The sequence below is a fragment of the Sminthopsis crassicaudata genome, chromosome 1, assembly GCF_048593235.1.
Source record: "Sminthopsis crassicaudata isolate SCR6 chromosome 1, ASM4859323v1, whole genome shotgun sequence".
Classification (NCBI taxonomy): Eukaryota; Metazoa; Chordata; class Mammalia; order Dasyuromorphia; family Dasyuridae; genus Sminthopsis; species Sminthopsis crassicaudata.
The window spans coordinates 246263898-246285602 of record NC_133617.1 but is presented as its reverse complement, the minus strand read 5'-3'; the positions used below and the strand labels follow the sequence as shown (position 1 = coordinate 246285602).

The 21705-nt window shown below is 33.5% G+C and overlaps 1 protein-coding gene across 1 annotated transcript in view; it reads right to left on the bottom strand.

Moving 5' to 3' along the window:
* Positions 1-20247, bottom strand: part of DSG1 (desmoglein 1) — a 35582-nt gene extending 15335 nt beyond the window's left edge. The window contains exons 1-8 of the mRNA XM_074277142.1: positions 20026-20247; positions 8111-8146; positions 7721-7852; positions 6375-6530; positions 5531-5675; positions 3278-3444; positions 2807-2941; positions 2289-2474 (exon numbers count right to left, since the gene is read on the bottom strand). Coding sequence (XP_074133243.1) covers positions 2289-2474; positions 2807-2941; positions 3278-3444; positions 5531-5675; positions 6375-6530; positions 7721-7852; positions 8111-8146; positions 20026-20073 — 1005 coding nt within the window. The 5' untranslated portion in view covers positions 20074-20247. The remainder of the gene's footprint in view (positions 1-2288; positions 2475-2806; positions 2942-3277; positions 3445-5530; positions 5676-6374; positions 6531-7720; positions 7853-8110; positions 8147-20025) is intronic.
* Positions 20248-21705: the final 1458 nt, after the last annotated feature.

Here is a 21705-nt window from a genome sequence, read left to right as displayed (position 1 = left end):
CAACATACACATAGACATACTTTTCAGAAAGTTATAAAATCACATTGACCCATCAAATACGATGGTACATTTCTGTAATCTGTGCTGTCAAGGAGGCAGAAGTAATTGTATTTCTTGAGTTCAGGAATTCTGAGCTGCAGTGAGCTCAATTCTAGTGTGGAATCAATATGTTATCTCTGGGGGGTCATGGATTCTGGGGACTGCTTAAGGAAGGGAGAACGCAGGCTCAGGTTGGAAACAGCAGGTCAAAGTTCTTTGTGTCAATGAGAGTGGGATTAATGGGTCTGTGAATAGCCTTTGCACTTTTGAACTAGACAAGTTAGGAAAACTTTATCTTTTCGAAACCAACAAAAATCACTGTTCAAGACATTTGGGATCTTATATGAATCTTCAGAAGATGCATTTATAAACAGCACCAATCTATTACCTATCTAAGGTTCTGAACTAGAGGTGAAAGAAGATGGAAGAGAGATGATTTTAATTGGTACCCAACTTAAAGCTGAATTATCTAGTTATTTAATCTTCTTCCAAATGACTATATTACACAATAATGAAAGACTTTAAGAGTAGTTAAATGTTTAATAAACTTCTTCATTAATAAAAGACAACCACACGAGCCATGATCTGTATGTTTCAAATCTTTGTTTCCTACTCATTAAAATTTTAGTTGAACATTAACTTTTATATTGCTTTATTTCTATGAAAGCAAAATGTCCCGTGTCTGACTTTTTTGAAGGGTTTCAAAGGTAAAATTCAGAGATTATTTAGAATTACTTTTTGGATTTTAAAATAATATCGCATCTACCATACTGCAATGGAAAGATTGTGGAATCAAAGGAACTTAATTCAAATTTTCCTCCTAATATTTGCTATTTGTGTGATCTTGGACAAGACACTTAAACTTTCAGGCTTGAGTCTCATCTGTAAAATAGAGGATTGGATTAGATTGCCTCTAAAGTTCCTTATACATCTTTGTTTATGAACTTATGATTAAAGAAACTGGAATTTGCAATTGCTTACAAGCAAAAGTTATTTTCATTTAATGGATGAAGAAATTAAGTCATAGAGAGGCTTAATTATTTGTGATATTTCTCATGAGTAACTTGCTAACATTTATTGGTAGGTAGTTCAGTATCAGGTTTTTTAACTTACATTTTAATTCCCTATCTAATAGGGAATTTTAGCTCTACCAGGGAACATTTTGAAAAGGATGCTTTAGAGTTTGGAAAGCATTTTGAATACATTATTTCATTTAAATCAAAGTGCTCTAGTGGAAAAAATGCTGCCTTTGGAGGCAAGGGACCTGGTTTTAAATCTCATCTCTTGTTTACTCCCTGTGTGATTTCAGACAAGTCACTTATACTTTCTACATTCATAAAATGAGAAGATTAAATGAGATTAAGAACTTTTCCAGCTCTAAAACTTTATTATTAATCTCACAACAATCTCCTGAGTTTTTATTGCTGTTTAATCACATAGTCGTGTTTGACTCTTCTTGACCCCATTTGGGGTTTTCTTGGGAAAGATATTGGAATATTCTGCATTTCCTTCTCCAATTCATTTTACAGATGAGGAAATTGAGGCAAGCAAGGTTAATGACTTGCTCAAATTCCCCCTAACTGCCTTTATTCCCATTTTACAGATAAGGAAATTGAGGCTGAAATGACCTGGTCATGTGACATAGTTGCAGAAGCTGGATTTGACCCTAGATCTTTTTGGCTTTAAGTCTAACATTTTATCCTCTATGACATACTATCTCTTTAAAAGGAACTCATGGGTTAAAAAGAACTAGATCAAGCTAGTCAGAAATACACTTATCCCAATAACATCACAAATTCCTAGAATGATTAGGAAAATTAGGAGTTAGGTGAAGAATTATCTAAGTTATATGTAGAAGAAATTAGATGATATCTTAAAAATGGCCTAAATGCCAATAACCCACAAACTGCAAAAGTCCAAACTTTCCCAAAAGGAAAAGTTAAGTTCCAATTAAATATTTTTTTTAAAAATAATTATTAAATGACATCACTTATATAAAGCAATTTTCAGATCTTGAAATGTGTACATTACTAATGTTATAGCATCATAATATGCCATAAAAATGTGAAGATAGAAACCTTAAAATGAAACAAAATATTTATTTCTGTTTTGATTTTGTTATTATATATGTAGTTGATTAATATTAATGGCCATTTTCATAATTTTGTATAGGGTAGACTACTTGCAAAAAGAGCAGCAAGATAAAATCTTTTCTAAATTGAAAAAAACAAAGCAACTCAAAATTGTACCTTAATAACTTTGAAAATTCCCTCGTTAGTCATTTCATCTGTTACTATTTCGAACCAGTTTCCTTCATTTCCTGATATAAAGAAGAAGAGTGCCAACCAATTATCTGTTCCCTCTTGATCGAAGTCAATAACTCTGAACCGCATCACCTCCTGGCTAATCATATTCTCTTGGATATTTATTGTGTACTGAAAGAGATAAGTGAAGTTTGTTTTTTAAATAAAGCTTCTGCATAGGGAAAAAATCAATTAGAAATTCAAGGCACATTTATAATTATAAATAATTTAGAAAATAATTATATTTATATGATATGTACAATATCAGCATCACTCCTATCTTGTCTTCCATAAATCCATTTTTCATAGCAATTCTAGCTACTCTAGATGCCCAAATGTAGATTCCAATTTTGTGAAGTTTTTCTCCACCAAAGAAAATCTACATCCCATATATGGTTATAATGCAAGGACCTCAGAGATGCCTTTTTCATTTCAAATTAATAGAATTTGTGAGAAATACTTACAGTGGGGTGTTCAAGTGTTGGGAAATTATCATTGACATCTAAGATTGTAATTCTGCAATCACTTTGTGCTGACAACCCATCTACAGCTCCATCCCTGTCAGAACCTCTTACCACAAGACTATACATAGCATATTTCTAAAAAATAAAAAAAAACCAAAATGTTACACATAATAACAATCTTTACTTTGATCTTTACTATAAAATAGGCAAAACTCTTTATAAGCATTACTCAAATGATTTATTCAAATTAATAACACTCCAAGGAGAAGATGTAGAAAGAACAATCCATTATTTCTGAGACTAGGAGATTAAAATATGGATAATTTACAGCCCTAATGTGCAGATATGGGGTTCTTTTTCCTAAGATACATCAGTGAGTACTGCAGATTGTACCTTTTTTATCTCCATTTATGCTTTCTCAGGAACACAGAAACAGCCACAACAACAAAACTACAGCAACAACAATTTTACCTCTCGGTCCAGAAAAGGATTCATGGTTCGCAGTTCTCCAGAATATCTGTTCAAAATAAACATTGGGGCATCTGCAGGCTCCTGACTGATGATTTTGAAGGCTATTTTTGAATTCAGATTATTTGGTTCATCAGCATCAGTAGCATTTAGCACCATTACCAGAGTGTCTAGAAATTAAGAGAAGTTGATTGTTATAAAGTTTAAACTTCTACTGTGTTAACATCAAAAAATTTACTTCTCAAATAAGCAATTTCTTTATCATTTACATACCAGGTGTTATTAGCATAATGCAAACAATGTTTTTAAAATTCTGGCTAGATGTTTATGATCTAGAGAGCTAGATGTCAAAGTGGGTAGAGTCCTGGACTTGGAATGAGGAAGACAAGTTCAAATCTAGCTTCAGATGTTTGTTAGCTTGTGTGGCTTGGGCAAGTCATCTAACTGCTATTTGCCTCAATTTTTTCATCTGTAAAATGAGAGTAATAATAGCACCTATTTCCTAGGGCTCTTGAGAACTAAATGAGATAATATTTGTAAAGTTCTTTGCAGATCTTAAATTGCATATAAATGCTAGTCACTATTATTATGATCATTAGCTAATAGTTTCTAACCCTTTCTTAGCAGTAATCCTTCCCTTTACCCCTTTCCTTATTGCACCTCAGATCTATTTAGTTTTTATGACTTTGAAATAAAAGAAAGATGTTATTATTTTTCTTCTGTTTCTGACACATTCTTTTATGCCTTTTGGTAGAAAGATTATATTGGGGATATTGAGGAGAGCATGGTAAAATTTATATTGCATATTACAATCCTAAACCATGATTGTCATCCAGGCATTTCAAATGTGCCCAATTCTTTGTGATCCGATTTAGGGTTTTCTTGGCAAAGAAAATTTTTCATTTTCTTCTCCAATTCATTTTGCAGATGAGGAAACTACCCAGGGTCACTGAAACTAGATTGAATTTAGAAAGATGAATCTTTCTGACTCCAGACTCTATCCACTGCACAACCAAGCTTCCTCAGTGATAGGTTACATAATAATTTGGAGATAAAATCGGGACCTTGAATGTTATGCTTAAAGAGTATAAATGAGCTGGAAAGACTTAAGAATATGGAACTATGTATATTGTCTGAGAACCAGCTTAGTTAGGTTCAAATTAGTTAATTGGAAGAAAGCTGATCACCAGGTGCTTTTAGCTAAAGAAATTTATGAAGAACATCTACAGGTGGGACAGAGTTGTGATTTGGATAGTAAAAGGCATATACACTTGGATGAGGCCTTGGATTTTTTGAAGTACTGAATTTAGTATTTTTATTTATTTTATCTATTTATTTAACATTTATTAAACATGGCTTTTTGTGCCAAGTATTGTTTTAAATGCTAGAAATAGAAAGATAAGGAAAAGACAATTTTTGCATTCAAGGAGCTCACAGTCTAATGGCATGAAAACAATTATGTAAAAACAAGATATGTTCAGGATAAATTGGAGATTGTTATTTATCCTTTGTTTTCAAAGAACAGTGTTATAATTAACAAAGGAAGGCACTAGAATTGAGAGGGATCTGAAAAAAGTTTCTTGAATTAGGTTGAATTTTAACTGAGAACTAAAGGAATTTAGGCAGCCAGAAATTTTAGAAAAATTTTAGAAATTTTTAGGAAAGCCAGAAAGGAAGGAGAGAATTCCAGCCAGTGTAACTGCTCAAGTTAAAAGATTAAGTTATTGTGTATGGGATAACAAAGGAGACCAGTTTCACTGAATTAAGGTTACATGGAAGAAAAGAAGGTTTAAGAAAACTGGAAATGTGGAAAGGGACCAGGTTATATAAGGATTTAATACCAAAACAGAAGGTTTTATAGTTTATCTTGGGGGTAATAAGGAACTAATGGAAACAATTGAATAGAGAGATAACATGGTCAGACCTATGTTTTAGGAAGACCTAAGTGAAGGCTAAGTGAAACATGGATTGGAATGAGGAGAGATTTGAGGTGGGGAGACTTACCAGCAATATAGTAGTCTGGGAAAGAGATAAGGAGGCCCTTCACCAGGGCCATGGCAAAGCAAAGGAGGGGGGGGGGCTCCTTTAAGTGGGGAAGCTATTTTAAACATCAAAGGATTGTCCCGTTGAAGAGGGAATTGCGGAGGCAGATTAAAGTTAAATATAAAGTAATTCTTCCTTAACAGGATAGGACTTGCTATTTCCAGAAACAGTAAAGACATATTTATAGGATATTTCAAAGTGGAAATTACTTACTTGCATAACTATTTTCTTCCACACTTCCCACAAATTCAGTCATTGAAAATATTGGAGGATTATCATTTATATCCATAACTTTGACCCTGAGCTCTAGAAGCCTTTCCAGATCTTGACCATTTGCATTCAGAGCACGACAGTAGATCTAGGAGAACAGGAAGACACAAGTCATAGTGAATTTGACAAGATTCTCCAAATAGTAGTAGAAATCAGAGGGAAAGGCTCTGGTGCTCTCTTTCCTTCCCTCCTCCCCCAACCCTCTCTTTAAGGGAACCAATATCTTTATCTGCATTTAAAAACAAAGGGGAGAAGTCCTCTTTCCCTTCCTTATCACCTTTCTCTTAAAGACTTTAACTAAGGATGTAAGTCCTATTTTTTTTCTTAATGTTTAGAGTAAAGAAATCAGTCAAGTTTATTTGTTTAGAAGATATTCATTTGCTTACAATGTGATTATGGCTATGTAACTCCTTTGAGCCTCATTGACTTCATCTGTAAAATGGACATAATGATACCTCACAGGATTGTTGTGAGGATCAAATTAAATGATTTCTGTAAGCCTAAAACACCTTTTATATAATGTGAGTTATTGTTTCTTAGTGGCTGTTTTGATAAGGAAGGAAACCAAATTCTACTTTCAAATAATCTCTCCCAAATCCCTTTGGGTTTCAAGTGGGATACTTGCTGAATAAATTATCCAGGTAAATAAGAAAAGTTACAGAAAATTGACAATAAATATTAATTAAATGACTGATTAAAGCTGCTACCTTTCTCAATCTGAGCTTAAAATTTCCCATAAATAATGAAGGGAGAATTGGTTTCACCTTCAAATCAATAAAGTACTCACAATGAAAAACGGGGTGACTTCTCTATCAACTATTGCTGTTATATTAATTTCACCCGTTTTTGGATTAATAATGAAGACTCCATAAGGGGGCTGATCAATTCCCACTCCAGAAATGCGATATGTAACTTGTTGGTCCTTGGCACAGTCTGAGTGAATCTATAGTTAAGAGAGATAAAAAAATAAATAAATAACAATTCCATCTTTAATATCACAGTGCTTTCTTGAAAAATTTTGAATATGATTTCCTTCTAGTCACTTAGCAAAAAATTGTAAATGATTAGCGTTGCAGAGACTGCTAGACATTACAGTGGATGGAACCATAGGCTTGGAATCTTAAAGACTTCTCTTTATGAGTTTAATCCTTCCACAGGCACTTACTAATTATGGAATCCTGGGCCAGTCATTTAACCCAGTTTGTCTCAGTTTCTTATCTGTAAAGATGAGCTGGAGAAGAAAATGAAAAAGCATTCCAGTATGTTTGCCAAAAACTACCTTCTCCAGGGGGTTATAATGAATCAGACAACTGAAATGACTGAAAAACAATAATAAAAACTATTGTCTCCCAGACTAATCATGACAGCAAATATTGCAGTGATGACAAATGTTGCAATAAAAAAAAAAGGATGAGATAAATCATTACTCAAACAAATAGATCAACACACCCTTATAGCCATTAAGTATGGGCCATCCTTCCCATCATTCTGTCCTGACTCATATTCATAGAGGCAATTTTCTATAGAACTTAAAATGGTCAATTCCAACCAGGTCTAGTGAGATTTTTAGTTTTTGAAAATGGAAAAAGGCTAAACTATAGCTTATCCCATCCCTTACTCCTAGGGAACAATGACAGGTTGAACAAAAGACAAGATAAATTGAGATTAGAGATTAAAAAAAATCAGAGTACTGATTATTTAAAGGGGGAAATGACAGGGAGAGAAGTGACATGTAAGAAGGGATAGAGGGAATAGTATTGTAATGACAACAAAGCTAAAAAGCTGCTTAAATTAACTTGCAGCACATTTTAATACAGTTACAATTTAAATATCTTTCAAATAGATGGAACATTAATATTAACAATTTCAGCAGTAATATTATTTGATAAAAGCAACAGCAACACAATTCTACCTATATGAAGGGATTTTTCAAACCTTCAATTGAATTTTTAAAAGCTATCATAATCTTCCAGTGGATGATCTGAACGATTACATATCATTTCTATCTATTTCTCTCATAGTCTTGCAGTGAACTAGGATCATGAAATCCTTAAAGGGTTCTTATTTCACTAATTTCAAGATTGGTCAACTCAAATTCCAAGAATTCATTCTCTTACCATAACTGACACTTACTTTAGCGATTGGATTTCTCTTTGAGTTATCTTCACCTTCTCGACAAGCTGCTGCAAACTTGATCCATTCCCTCTTTTGTCTTCTGATGGAATGCCATTTTATGGTTCCATTTTTGCTGTTATAGTCTCTTACCTTGGATAAAAGAATCATAAATTCTATAATTCTGTCTTCATGCTCTCATTTTTATTCACAATATATATTTCATTAAGTACTGGAGTATTAACTTTAATATAAAAAAGAGGATAATGCCAAATTGATTTACTTTCACTTTTGTTGCCCTTGCTCAAATGATTAAGTAAATCTGATTTTCATATAAATTAGCATATACATATGAATTTGAAACATTTGTTTTCTATTTTGCTCCAATTTTGAAAAAAAATTATATTTTACCTGAACTCGAAATTCGCTGTTGATCTCTACCACCACCTAGAAACCAGAAAAAACAAATATATTAAATATTTTTAAAATTAGCTAGTTTTAGGATATTTATCTTTGCCTTCAATTATCTTTATATTTAACTTTTTCCTTCTTTTCATCCTTGTATTTCTGTCCTCTTCCCTCCTATCCCTTTTGCCAAATATCGTCCTACTAAAATACAAATAGATGCTGTTGTGTTCTGGTATTACAAGTAAATAGGAATATTGGCCAATACAAATTACGTCCTTTTTGAATTCAACAACTGAGGCCATTTTTTTCTAAATTTTGTGCCACTTGGGAAACTGGTCCCTTTGAAGCTGCTAAGTTATGTTTACTGGTAATGTATAATAAAATATTATATAATGTATAAAATGGTAATAATATTATAATAAAAACATTATATAATGCATAAAAATTCCTTGCTATAGCTCAGGAATCTGTGGGGCAACAACTTAGTTGTAACTAATTAGAAGATTGATTTTAAATTTATTCTAATAATAGTAAAAATAACCAAATTCTAGAGCTATAAAGGGATGTCTTCCTAGACAGGGGAGGCCATTTATAAATTCATTCAGGAAATTCAGTGCAAGCAACATTTATTAAGTGCCTTTGTTCTACCTCCTAGTGTCTTGCAAATAGAAGATGCTTAATAAATGTCTGTGATATTGAACTGAATTTCTTGGTACTACTAGATATGTTGAGAATGCAAAAATGAATAACAACACAGTCTATGCCTTCAAGGAATTTACATTTTACTGGTGTGAGACAGTGAGAAGTGAGTGGGGCAAGGCAGATATGTACAATAAAAGAGTCTAATGAAGGCAAAAGAGAGCCAAAGAAGAACTACTTTATAAAATTTGAGGAGGGACCCTTAGTTTCAGATGACAAGAAAAATTTATATTTTTAAAATTAGAGATATATTTTAGCTGAATTTTTCAAATTTTAATATTTTCCTTTAGTCTATTTCTGATATACATTCTTTTCAGTAAGTATAGTGATCTTTACTAAATAGGTTCTTGGAAATAGGAAAAAAGCAGACATTATATTTGCATTAAAAAACAGAAAGGAAAGATTGTTAAATAAATACAGAAAAGTGTTGCCTTGATTAGAGCAAAAATAAGACCCAGTCTTAGCTATTTTCCCTTCTCTAAAAATATCTCCTTTCTCCCAGATCTCCTCAGCTGTTTCCAAGTTGAGTGTTGCATCAGAATGCATTGATCTCTACATAAGCATAATCAACTTCTCTAATAGCAAATTTTTTTTTGTCAAGAATCCAATATGAAATGCTGAGCTTAGCTTTGAAGTCCACTTGGGATGTAATGAACATAAATATAGTTTAAGAGATGACATGTTTTCTGATCAGAAATTGTGTGACCTATGGTACAAATTAATAATTTTTACCATTCAAGATTGACTCTTGTTCAAGACAATTAGGTCACTTCCTGTTTCTGAGAGAGAAACAGACTGACATTATCTTTTGGTAGATTCTTTCTTTTCTAGCATAGATCTTGGACTTGAGCAATTTGTTCCTTGAAGCTTTACAGAATCCTTCAGATTACTAAGATACCATTGGAATACTACATGTAATAATGAAGGAGTCTACAAGAAAGAATGTGTTTATTAATATGTCAATGATAAGATCTACTATTGTAGTCCATCACACTTCAGAATCGTTGTTTTTTCTTTAGTATAAACAGATAGAAACACATTTTCTTTTTTTTAAATTATGAAATCAAAAGGTAAAAAAACAAGCTGGAATTGACATGACAATTTTTTTTTCAGAGTTCAAATAGAAACTAATTTAACTTCCCAATATCCTTATTAGGTAGGGAGAATGTAGATCTCCATGTCCTTTAATGGGCAAGGAAAAGAGATGCAAAGTAGAAGAAATGTATTCAATGTTGTACCTAGCTAGGAAATAGTGGAGATGGATATCCTGGACTTCCTAATCCCTGATCATTCTAGCTTTGGATAACATCTATCATATTCCTCCTTAAGAACCATTGTTTCCTGTGGCCTCTGTTTCCTTGGCTCAATCTTCCTTTACCTTACCTGTGGGGGGTGGAACTGTACGTTGATTATCTGTTTGGGAAACATCTCTTCATGATAATAGAACTGTATATCCACTTTTTATCTACAGTGCACCTTTCTTTCTCAGTGAAGTGGATAGTGGGTAGAAGGTATTTCTTTTGGATGACTATGCTGGATGACTCATTAACCATCTCAGGTCTTTGAATCTGTGTCATATTTTTCCCATGAAAGGGTCATGGGATTAGGCACAGAGCTCAGTATCTACACCCTCATGTTAGGGTGTCAATATTGATCAACAACTGAATAATTGTTATCTCTGCTTCTATCTGTACTGTGTAGACATAGGCTCATAGTCATGTGCTTAAAGTTATAATATAGACTGTTACCATAGTATTTCATTTGTATGGTGTATTTGTTGATAATCTACAATTAATGTTTGGTCACATGGATTTTTCCTACAATTTTTATGCATAAAAAGGCCATAAATGTATTTATTCTATCAGTTGTATGGGGGTATGGAAAGGACATCACTTGGAATCAAGAGACACCCAAGATTGAATTCCATCTACAACTTTTACTAAACTTATAACCATGGGCAGGTCACTTAAACTATATGAGTCTTAATTTTTCCTCTGTAAAATGGGAATATAATACCTATAGTGCTTTTGCCACATAATTATTCTCAGAACAAAATTAAATAATACAGGAAAGTTGTTTTGTAAGCTTTAATGTGCCATATCATCTATTATTATATATTGGATAAAGTTTCCAAGCCCATATCTAATGATGTTTTACTTAAATGAATATAAGCAAAAGGATTTGAGGAAAGAAGGCTGAATTATTTTATAATTTATAATATATCCAATTTATTTTTAATATAAAAGACATATAAGAATAATTTATAGTAATGTCATAAAATGTAGCATAATATATTATTAATATAATATATACATATAGTTATATATGTATAAAATATACTTTAATATAACTTATTACTCCCATTTAAATTTCCAAAGTTGAACTTCTAAGCCCTTCCTATACAAAAGCAGTATGAAGCTGACTGTGTGAATTCTGAATCTCAAATCATATATATTTACATTTGCCCATTCTATTTAGATTAGAAAAGCCTTTTTACACCATAACTAAGAAGATAAAATTTAGAAAAAGTTAAATATCTAGCTAAGAGGCAGTAGGAGACAATGGATAGAGGGCTGACCTCACAGTCAGAAAGACCTGTGATTGAGTCCTGAAACATCCTAGTTGCATGACCATGGTTGAATGATTTACTCGGTGCCTCCAGGCAACTTTGTGAGACTATAAATTAGAGAGGAGTTGCCTCTTCATTGGTGACAGAGTTTCTACACCAGCAAATTTCCACACTGAAGAAGTTATAGGTTTGTTTGTACCATCTTTCTGCCCCAGAATCCAACAAAAGACAACCTCCTCTCCAAAGTGTCTTCTTGTGCAATGCCAAATATCACACATTCTTTGCTTATTTAAATGTATTACTAGCTCTTTTGAGTCAGGAACCAGTTTCTCCATATCATTGTCATTATTCCTTGGTTAGAAACACACCAAAAAAGGTGATACTTTCTCTGTTTCAGGATAGAACTGACATAGTGCCAGAATTACAGTCAAAAATTAGTTTTTGAATCATTAGAGTGAGCTGTAATATTTCCATTTATTATTTCCATTCCATATTTAATATTTCCATTCCGTGCTGTGTGATACTATAGGTAAGGTACTAGATCTGTAGTCAGGAAAAGCTGAACTGAAATTTGACCTTAGAAACTTCCTATTTATATGATATTGGGCAAATGATTTAATCTCTATTTGCTTTCAGGATGGCTTTGAGACTCAATGAGATAATACAAAGAATTTAGCACAGAACAACACATAGTAAGCTTTTAATGCATGCTTATTTCTTTCCTTTCTTCCATTCATCCATTCATTCGTTTTCCTTATTTTCTTTCACATCTTATTAAAGGCATTTTAAAAAAAAAAATTTAAAATTTGGGAATCTCATGAATTCACCATTAGGATTTGAAACCAATGTGTTGTAATGGACAAGGAACCATGGGTTCTAGTCCTGACTAGAGAAACAAGTGGCTGTTTGATCTCATTTATTGTCTCTCTGCAAGTTTCCTCAATTTGTATAATGAGGCAATTGAATAAGATAATATCTAAGATACCTTGCATAGCCTTAATATTATATTCAATGCAATTGTGGTTGTCCTGAATTCCCCTCTTCACTACTCCTCAATCCAGAAAAAGATTCCTTCTTAAAGCATTTCTTTTTTCTCTGTCTTTAGTAGCAAAATTCCTTCAGAGATCAATTATATTCACAAGAAAATTTTACAGAGTGATGTAGAACAGGGAATATCATCAAATAATAGAAACTTTCTTCCATCTATGGATGGTGCTAGGCAGAAAACTCTATCCTGCATTTAGATTTGTAGTTAAGCTCTATCTCTGAAATAAGTTGTTTTACCTTGAAAAGTCACTTAATTTTTGTACATCTCAATTTCCTCACTGGCAAAGTGAGATGACAATATTTGTAGTACCTTCCTTGAAAGATTTTTTGTCGGGAAAGTACATGGGAAATGTATGTTACTATTTTGCTGATTTCATTTTTTACATCCCTTAAACATTTTCCTTAATTGCGTGATTTCTAGTTTTTTAAATGAAGAGGGTACAACTTTGAACAAAATCATAAAAATCCTAATTAATGATCTGCAATTATTTGGAACTATGCCCCCAAAATTATCAAACTGTGCATACCCTTTGATTCAGCAGTGTTCCTACTGGGCTTATATTCCAAGAGATCTGAAAGAAGGGAAAGGGACCTATATGTGCAAAAATGTTTGTGGCAGCCCTTTTTGGAGTGGCTAAAAACTGGAAATTGAAGGGATGCCCATCAATTGGAGAATGGCTGAATAAATTGTGGTATATTAATATTATAGAATATTATTGTTCTGTAAGAAATGACCAACAGGATGATTTCAGAGAGGCCTGGAGAGACTTACATGAACTGATGCTGAGTGAAATGAGCAGGACCAGGAGATCATTATATACTTCAACAACAATACTATATGAGGATAGATTCTGATGGACGTGGCCCTCTTCAACAATGAGATGAGCCAAATCAGTTCCAATTGTTCAGTAATGAAGAGAATCAGCTATACCCAGAGAGAGAACTATGGAAATGAGTGAGGACCACAACACAGCATTTCCACTCTTTCTGTTATTGTTTGCTTGCATTTTTGTTTTCCTTCTCAGGTTTTTAAAATTCTTTCTAGATATGATTTTTCTTGTGCAGCAAGAAAACTGTATAACTATATATTGCATTTAACATATACTTTAACATGTTTAACATGTATTGGACTCCCTGCTATCTAGGGGAGAGGATGAGGGGAAGGAGGGGAAAAATTGGAACAGAAGATTTTGCAAGAGTCAATGTTGAAAAATTACCCTGTATATGTTTTGTAAATAAAAAGCTATATAATAAAATTTTTAAATGATCTGCAATTTTGTTATGGGCTCTCTTCTGATTAATTAATGAGCATATATATGTCTTTTATATGCAATTGCTCTAAATGTAGAGGCGGCTTTAATGAAATTATGTTGGTTCATTTTAGGTGAATGTTATCCAAATGTTAATATGAATTAAAGCTTGTGCAAAATATAACCTGTCACTAATAAATAAAATTTTTCTTTTGACTGCAGACATCCCTAAGTTTTGCAAATTGATTGATTTTTGTGTTAGCAAATTGATAGTTTCTACTATCTCATTGACTAACTCACAACCTCCAAAGGCAGACTTCTCATTTGACATATTTCCATTCCTAAGGAGAAATTTGTATGCAAAATATGGGGAGCAATTTGGCTGAAAAGTTTCCCCAGAGAGTAGAATGTTGAATCTCTCCAATCTACTTCTTGTTTGCAAATTGGTGACCAGGGGGAATACTAGAGCATGCTTTCTAAAAAAGATGGTCATGATAATAACAGAGTGGACAGTGACATTTAAGGGATATAGCTTATGTGTAAAATAGAATAAATTAAAGCCTTTATTTATGCATTTATTGAACACCTACTATATGTCAGGAACTGTGATGGGTGCTGGGGATATAACTGGCAATTACTCAACAAGATGGGACAGTGGTTAGATTGTTGGGACCAGAATTCAAATGCTCTTTTATACACTTACTACTTGGTCAAGTCATTTAGCCTTTTTTCAGCTTCATCTTCTTCATCTGTAAATTGGGTTTGATAACTATAGCACTTACTTTATAAGGCAACATGAGGAGTAAATGAGATAACACATGTAAAGCACTTTGCAAATCTTAAAGCACTGTATAAATGTTAGCTATTGTTATTATTATTATAAAGACATGAATAAAACAATACCTGCCCTCAAGGAGCTTATAATCTATCAAGAGAGACAAAGTGTGTGTCTATGTATATACATACATACATGTATATATGTGCATGTGGGTTGTTCAGTTATTTCAATTCTGTCTGATTCTTTATGATCCATTTGGGATTTTTTGGGCAAAATTACTGAAATAGTTTGCCATTTTCTTCTCTAGTGTGTGATATATGTATATGTGTGTTGTATGTATATGTGTCTATGTATATATACATACACACAAATACATATATGTGTACTTGAATGCATATCTGAATATATATGCATGTAATCACTCATATAGACATATAACATATATACACATGCTATATATATATGTAGCTAGGCAGATATTTTTCATTTTCACTCTGTTGCTCCATAAACTTTAATGTCTCCCTCTGTCCCTGGAATCAAATATAAACTTTGGCCTCAATCCCAAAAAAACACCATCCAAATACAGAGAGAGAATGATGAAGACTAAGAACACATGCTATGTTCACTTTTTTCTTCTGTTTTTTTTCTCTAGTGGTTTTCCCTTGTTGTTCTGAATTTTCTCTCCCAATGTGATACATAAGGAAATATATTTAAAAAACAATGTATATGTATAACCCCAAAATGTTGTGTCTACATATAACTGGGGAAAATAAAACTTAAAAAAAACCTTGTCCTTCAAAGGCCTACACAACCTTGCCCCATTCTACCTTTCCAGGATTATTGTAGATTATTCCCATTCACACCTTCATGTGACTGCTGAATTGACTTTGTTATTTCTCACACACAGCATTTGCTTTTTCTCTTCTCCATGTCTTGCCTAGGTTGCATAGATTATTCTTCATTCCTGTAAGGACCATCCTCCATTCCTGGAAGGCTTACCATCCTTACATCTGCCTCTTACAATCCTTCAGAGCTCAATTTAGGTACCATTTCCTGCATAAGACTTTTCCTTACTTTTTTTCCCTCCCCCAAATTCCACCCCTCTCCCCAATTGTTAGCACTTGCATCCCTGAAATTACCTTATTTTTTTCTGTATTTGTATGTGTACATATTGTCTCCCCCAATAGACTATAAACTCTCTGAATGTAGGTACTAATTTATTGTGTCTTCTTATGCCCCATTCCTAAGACAATGACTGATCTATGGTGGGTGGTACTTAGCGAATGCTCTCACTGAATCAGTATTTTAAATAAAAAATAGAGCCATGAACATGAAGTAAGGGTTCCTCTAAATTTCTTTCCATCTCTAAATCCGCGATCCTATATATAATTTTTGTGATCCTTTTGTTTTTTAGCCGTTCTGGTCTACTCTCAATGGTCAGTTCTCATCTACCTTGTTTGAGTATGTTTGATTCTTGTTTATTCCAATATGAATACCAATAAATATTCCAGAAAAAAAAATAAACCTCATAACTTAAGTTGTTTAAAAATTTTAACTCCTTTTTATAACTTGAATTTAGAAATGAAAAAAAAAAGGCATTAAACAGATAAGCTGTGATCAAAGTAGAGTACAATTTTTCAAGTGGTCAGCTGTCATCTAAAGTTTGAACAGGAACTAAAATGATAAACAATCCTCACTTTCTATAGGTTATCACATTTGACATCCAGGAAACAAAGGTTTTTCTTTTCTTTTTTTTCCCTAGAGTTAAAAATATTTTCTTTTTCATTAGGTTGAAAGAGTTTGCTTTTGTACAGTCAGGCATTGGATTCCGTCCTGATTTGGATTGGTGCATTGCAGATGGAAACTTGCAAGTAATTAAAAAAAAAATCATTAGGTCGGCAGAAATTCAACCAGTTCTTTTGGCCCACTCCCATGCGCACCACACCACACCCTTCTCCACCTTCACATTCATCCACAAAAAGTTTTAATATTCTCCATACAAGAATACAAACTTCTCAGTCAACAGGAGGTGAGCTGGACCAAGTAACAAGTTCTCACAGAAAAAAAAAAAATCAAATGAAAGCTAGGTAGATTAGGTTTTTGGACTCCTAATTGATCATTTTCTTTGGTTTTCATTTCTCCAGTCCTTGATCATGAGATTGTAGCTTATTGGCATAGCTAGCTTTGTACTCTGCCTTGAGTATGCACTTAATAAATGTTTGTTACTAGAACTTCTTTTATAAGTTTTTCTTACCTTTTGTGAATTTTTCTCTACCTCTACAACCAGTTGCTCCCAGCTTTCATCTGTAATAGATTTCCTACCTCTCTCCTCCACCCCCAAACAACATCTGATATTTCTAGCTCTATAAATGAGCTGAACGTTTGACAAGGTGGAAAATCTATGTCTCACAAAAGGGGATACTTCTAAGTATGAGAAATGATGTTTTTAAGTGGGCAAGAAATCACTCAGCAGATTCTGGAAAATCTTCACAACACTGTGTAGAGTAGATTCTGTACTTTTTTTAAAAAATTCTGTAATGCAGAGGATACAAAAGTCTTGAAACCCATTAAGTAATTGAGCAGAATTCATAATGAAGTTGATAGAAAATTTGTGGGAAGAATTGTCACATTGACCACTTTCGGTTTTTAAACATATAAACTTTGTGGCCCTACTTCAAATAAGCACTGAATTTGTGATTAAGAGCTCCTTTACTTACTATTTCTGACATGGTTAGTTAAAATATAGATGTATACAAAATATATCTGTAAATACATATATATATGATAAAATGAATGAAGTTTAGTAAAACAGTGAGATCACAATGTCTTTAAACTGTTCAAAGAAAGGTCAAGGAAAATAATTTTCTTCCAGATTAAGACACCAAGAGCAAATATTAAATAATTTTTCTAAAATAAAATACTTAGGAAAATGCAAGATGGGACTGTGAAGAAAAAAAAAAGTAATTGTTACCAAGGCAATAAACTCTATGAGGATAGGGACTAAGCCTTATCTAAACATTGCATATCTCTGAGCATCTGTCATAGTTTTCTAGATGCTACCTGCTTAATTGATGTTTGTTAGGTTGAACATACATAGAAGAAAAAAGCTGGTCAGATTCATTTAGACATACCAGACTCTGAAAATCTCTTTCATAGAAGAACAACTCAGAGAGCAATTCAATATGGGAACAGATTTTTTTAGAAAGGGGCGAGGAATTGAAGGGTTACTAAATTAACAGAATCATCTATTATATAGAATAGAAACTTTATTATATATGGTAGAAATATTATATAATCAATTAGAAAAATCACATAAAAATAAACTACTAATGGAATTACAAAATTTATTAACTGAAAATCTTGAAAGGTAGGAACTATTATTACCCCATTTTACATTTGAGAAAACTAAGGCAAACAGAAGTAGCCTAGAGTCATAGAGCTAATGAAGTATTTGAGTTCAGATTTGAATTTAGATCCTCCTGACGACAGGCCCAGTGCTCTATCTACTGCAATACTAGCTACCTCAATGCCATCATAATTTGAGGAATGTTGAGAGATTGAGGGATTTCCCCTCTCATTTCCCCCATTGACAAATCCAAAAATTCTATGAAAGAACTACAAAGTGGGAGTATTGTTTAGCAGAGTGCCCATTTAAAGTTGCCATACTACCACCTCATGAAGTTCATTTGTAGTTAATTTAATGCAAGTTGCTGTGAAATCTGACCCATCAGCTCTATTTTAGCTAACCACCATTCATTGAATCAAAGACCTAAGTTGTTATTAAATAGAACCAACATTCCAGACCTAAGTTAAGCAAGTAGAAACAAATATGAACCAAAACACTGTCTCCTGCCAATTTCAAGGATAATGTAGCTGGCATCTGCCTTTTGGGATTACTTTAACCTTTCTGTGAAAAAGGGCATTAATGTTTCTGTGGCATTTTGCAAAATATCAAATAAATGAATATAATACTATGTACTTTATGGACAAAATTCCTAAGAAGTTGTTATTAATACTCTCTGTAAAGGATGAACCATGTTTGTTTTTTAGAGTGGAATTTACATGGTGTGAAATACATTAAAAAATAAAACTTCCCATGAAAATTTTTGTTTTCCTGTAACTTTGAAGAACTGTTCCATTTTCACAACTTTTGAAAATAAAAAACTCTGATTTGTTTAACTACATTGGAGTGTTTAGAATACGTGATTGCTGAGTTCCTTTCCAATTCTCCAGTTCTATGATTCAAATTTTAGACCATATCCTAATATACTTAAATTTTTTCAACATTTTGGTCCTAAGTAATATTCTGACCATTGAATACAACTTTTCATTTCAAGCAAGGGGAACAAAGGATGATGAATCTACAGCTGCAAGAGACCTCAGAGCCTCTAATTCCACCTCTGTTTTATGAAGAAGGAGACTGAAAACCAGTAAAGTTCAGGCTTGCATCAGGGCTCACAGGGATTGGAAGCAGGATATAATAACAATCAGTCACATTTATAGACAGCTTTTTTTTTTTAAAGTGCTTTCCTTACAACTACTCTGTGAGGCAGGCAGTGATGTTATTATTATTATTATTATTATTGTGTTATACTAGTATTATTATTATTCCTGTTTTTCAGATAAGCAAACACATTGTGTTTTTCCCAAAGCCACAGCGACAAAAGTATAGAGCCAGGTCTTGAACCAAAGTCTCCTGACCCCAAATCCCATGCCTTTCCACTATGCTAAACTGACTTTCCACTGGTGAGAAAAACCACAGTAATAATTATACGATAACCCTTTAATTATAACAGTTCTTTCACATGCCTCATCACTTATATCACTTATAAATCTTCTATACTGTCATTTTTATTGAAACCATCAAATATAACAAAATCACTTTTCTCACCCTGGAGACACTTGCTTGGGCTTTTAAGAAAACCTATGAAAGCCTGCTCTGATCAGACTGAGGTTCCAGGAAGATAATTAGAATCATGGGATGTACAACTGGAAGAGGTCTTAGAGTTTATCTTAAGCGGCTTCTTCATTTTATAGATGTGAGTAGTTACATTCTACAGAATGAATTAGTCCTGCTTTATTTCCTTGGTTAAAAATGTGCAGGGAATTATCCTCAGGTTGTAGTGGGGGAGGGAGGAAGGAAAGAGAGGAGGAAAGGAAGAGAAGAGAGAGAAAGCATCAGAGACATACACACATACAGAGAAAGAAAAAGAGAGAGAGAGTAAAAGAAAGAGAGAGAGAGAAAAAGAGAAATGCCAGTGCTGCTTTGATAATTGAAAAAGTTTGAATACACCAGTATTCCAAATGATAAAATTCAACATTAGGCACTGCAAAGAATTTTCAAAATCCAACATGTCTTTGGTATGTTATTATCCCGAGGTGTAAAAATGAACAACTGAGTGAGGTATCAGAATAGTCTTAAAGAAAAAAAAATTTGTAAATGTGGCTTATAAAAATCATCCCAGTTATTAACATGAACTGTTAGTTCAGATTATAGCATTAAGTACTCTCTTCCAAAATTGGTCTCACTAGGTATGCGGACAATTTTATTGATTTAAAAAATGGCTCTACTTACCCCTACAATAAACAGAACAGCAGCGGTTCTGTACAGGAACCAGTCCATCGCTTCTGACTGCTCTTACATCCAGGTCTCGGGGAGTTACGTTTTTGACTTCTGTTTCTTTTTCCTTCCCACCCCCCTCTTCTGGTGCCTAATTAAAAAAAAAATCTTAGTAGATGTTCTTACATGCAGGCTTTGAGATGTTTCTGCCTTCTTGTGAAGGAAGGACTGAAGGTACGTATAACCCAGTCAGTATCCCCACCCCAAAATCCTGGGCTGGTCTCACTGAAATACCTGACAAGATCATTATTGCTCCCAGGTAAAAGCTATGGGACACACCCTTCTAGTTTGGAAGCAGTTCTCTGTGGGGCACAGAAGTTTCCCTCCTTCTCTGAAGGTTGTCAAGTTAAATCATTTAAAGTTATTAAAAATCTAGAAAAAGATAAAAATGGACAAGTTCTATATCATTGTGCCGGGTAATAGGAGGGACTTTATCTCCTTACCTGATAAAAAAGAAAATGCTGTCTATATGTAGGTTATGGGTGAGGTGCATATTTGGGTGACTGTGCATAATCAAGGCTTCAGATCACATGGAGAAATTATAAAATTTGACTCAACCAAACTTGGAGAAAGTTTAAGCTGGAAAGTCAGACATTTGCTAAGCTAATGGTTAAGTAACTTGAAAGTTTTATTGAAGTTGAGAGATCATATTGTCATTTATATGGAGGAAAAAATGGGTTGATGATTTGACTTACAAAGTTTTCTCTTTAACTCCTCTTGGTAGAAATATGTGTGTCCCTACATGCCCTCCTTAAGCCCAGTTCTCTCTGTAGACAGCTCATCTTCTCCTCCTCCAAATCAATTCCTTATTTTTCTTAATTTATTCCTGTCCTTTATCCACACACTTTCATACATAAGCAGAACTAAAAGTTATCTTTACTATAATTTTTAATAGTGATAAGAAGGAAAAGTTTGATGAAATATTCAGTAAAGATTGACCAATAGAAACAAGAGAAAATGTGGTTTAGGTCAGCCAGGTTAAAAATAGTTGATAAACTCACCACTGGCCTAAGCCAAGACTGTGTGGAGTCAGCCAATTATAACAAAGGAAATACTCTGGAGACCTGGCCACCCACATGTGAACACAGGAAAGAGAATACCTGGGTTTGTGAGAAGAAGTAATAGCTCTTGTGGGGCAATATTTGATTGCAAGTTTAAAATCATTCTCAGAATGTCCTTTCTTCCCCAGGAAATGGTTTGAAGAAGGCAAATAGAAGAGGGGCTTGGCACCCTGTGAGTGCTGGATAGAAACACGCTAATTGGTCATAATTAGGAAGTAAGCAAGAGACAGCACAAGGTAATATAGTGGGTCTCTGCTGTATGGAAGATGCCTTTCTTATATATGCATGAGAAAAAATAACCATTTAACTTTATAGGGGCATAACTGGAGATCTAGTTACTCAATGTGGATCTCTGCAAACTGAAAAGTATGAAACTGCTTCTGTTTTGACAGGTTTTAGCAAGATATCAGCAGGGAATGAACAGTTGGTTGCCCTGTTTACAAATAAAAATAATGAACTGTGGTATTCAGGCCAGATTTGTCATCAGTGAAGTAAAATAGATAGAACGCCCCATGATATATTCCCAATAGCTAGTAGTAGAGTTGAATGACCTAAAAATGGCTGAGAGATTCAA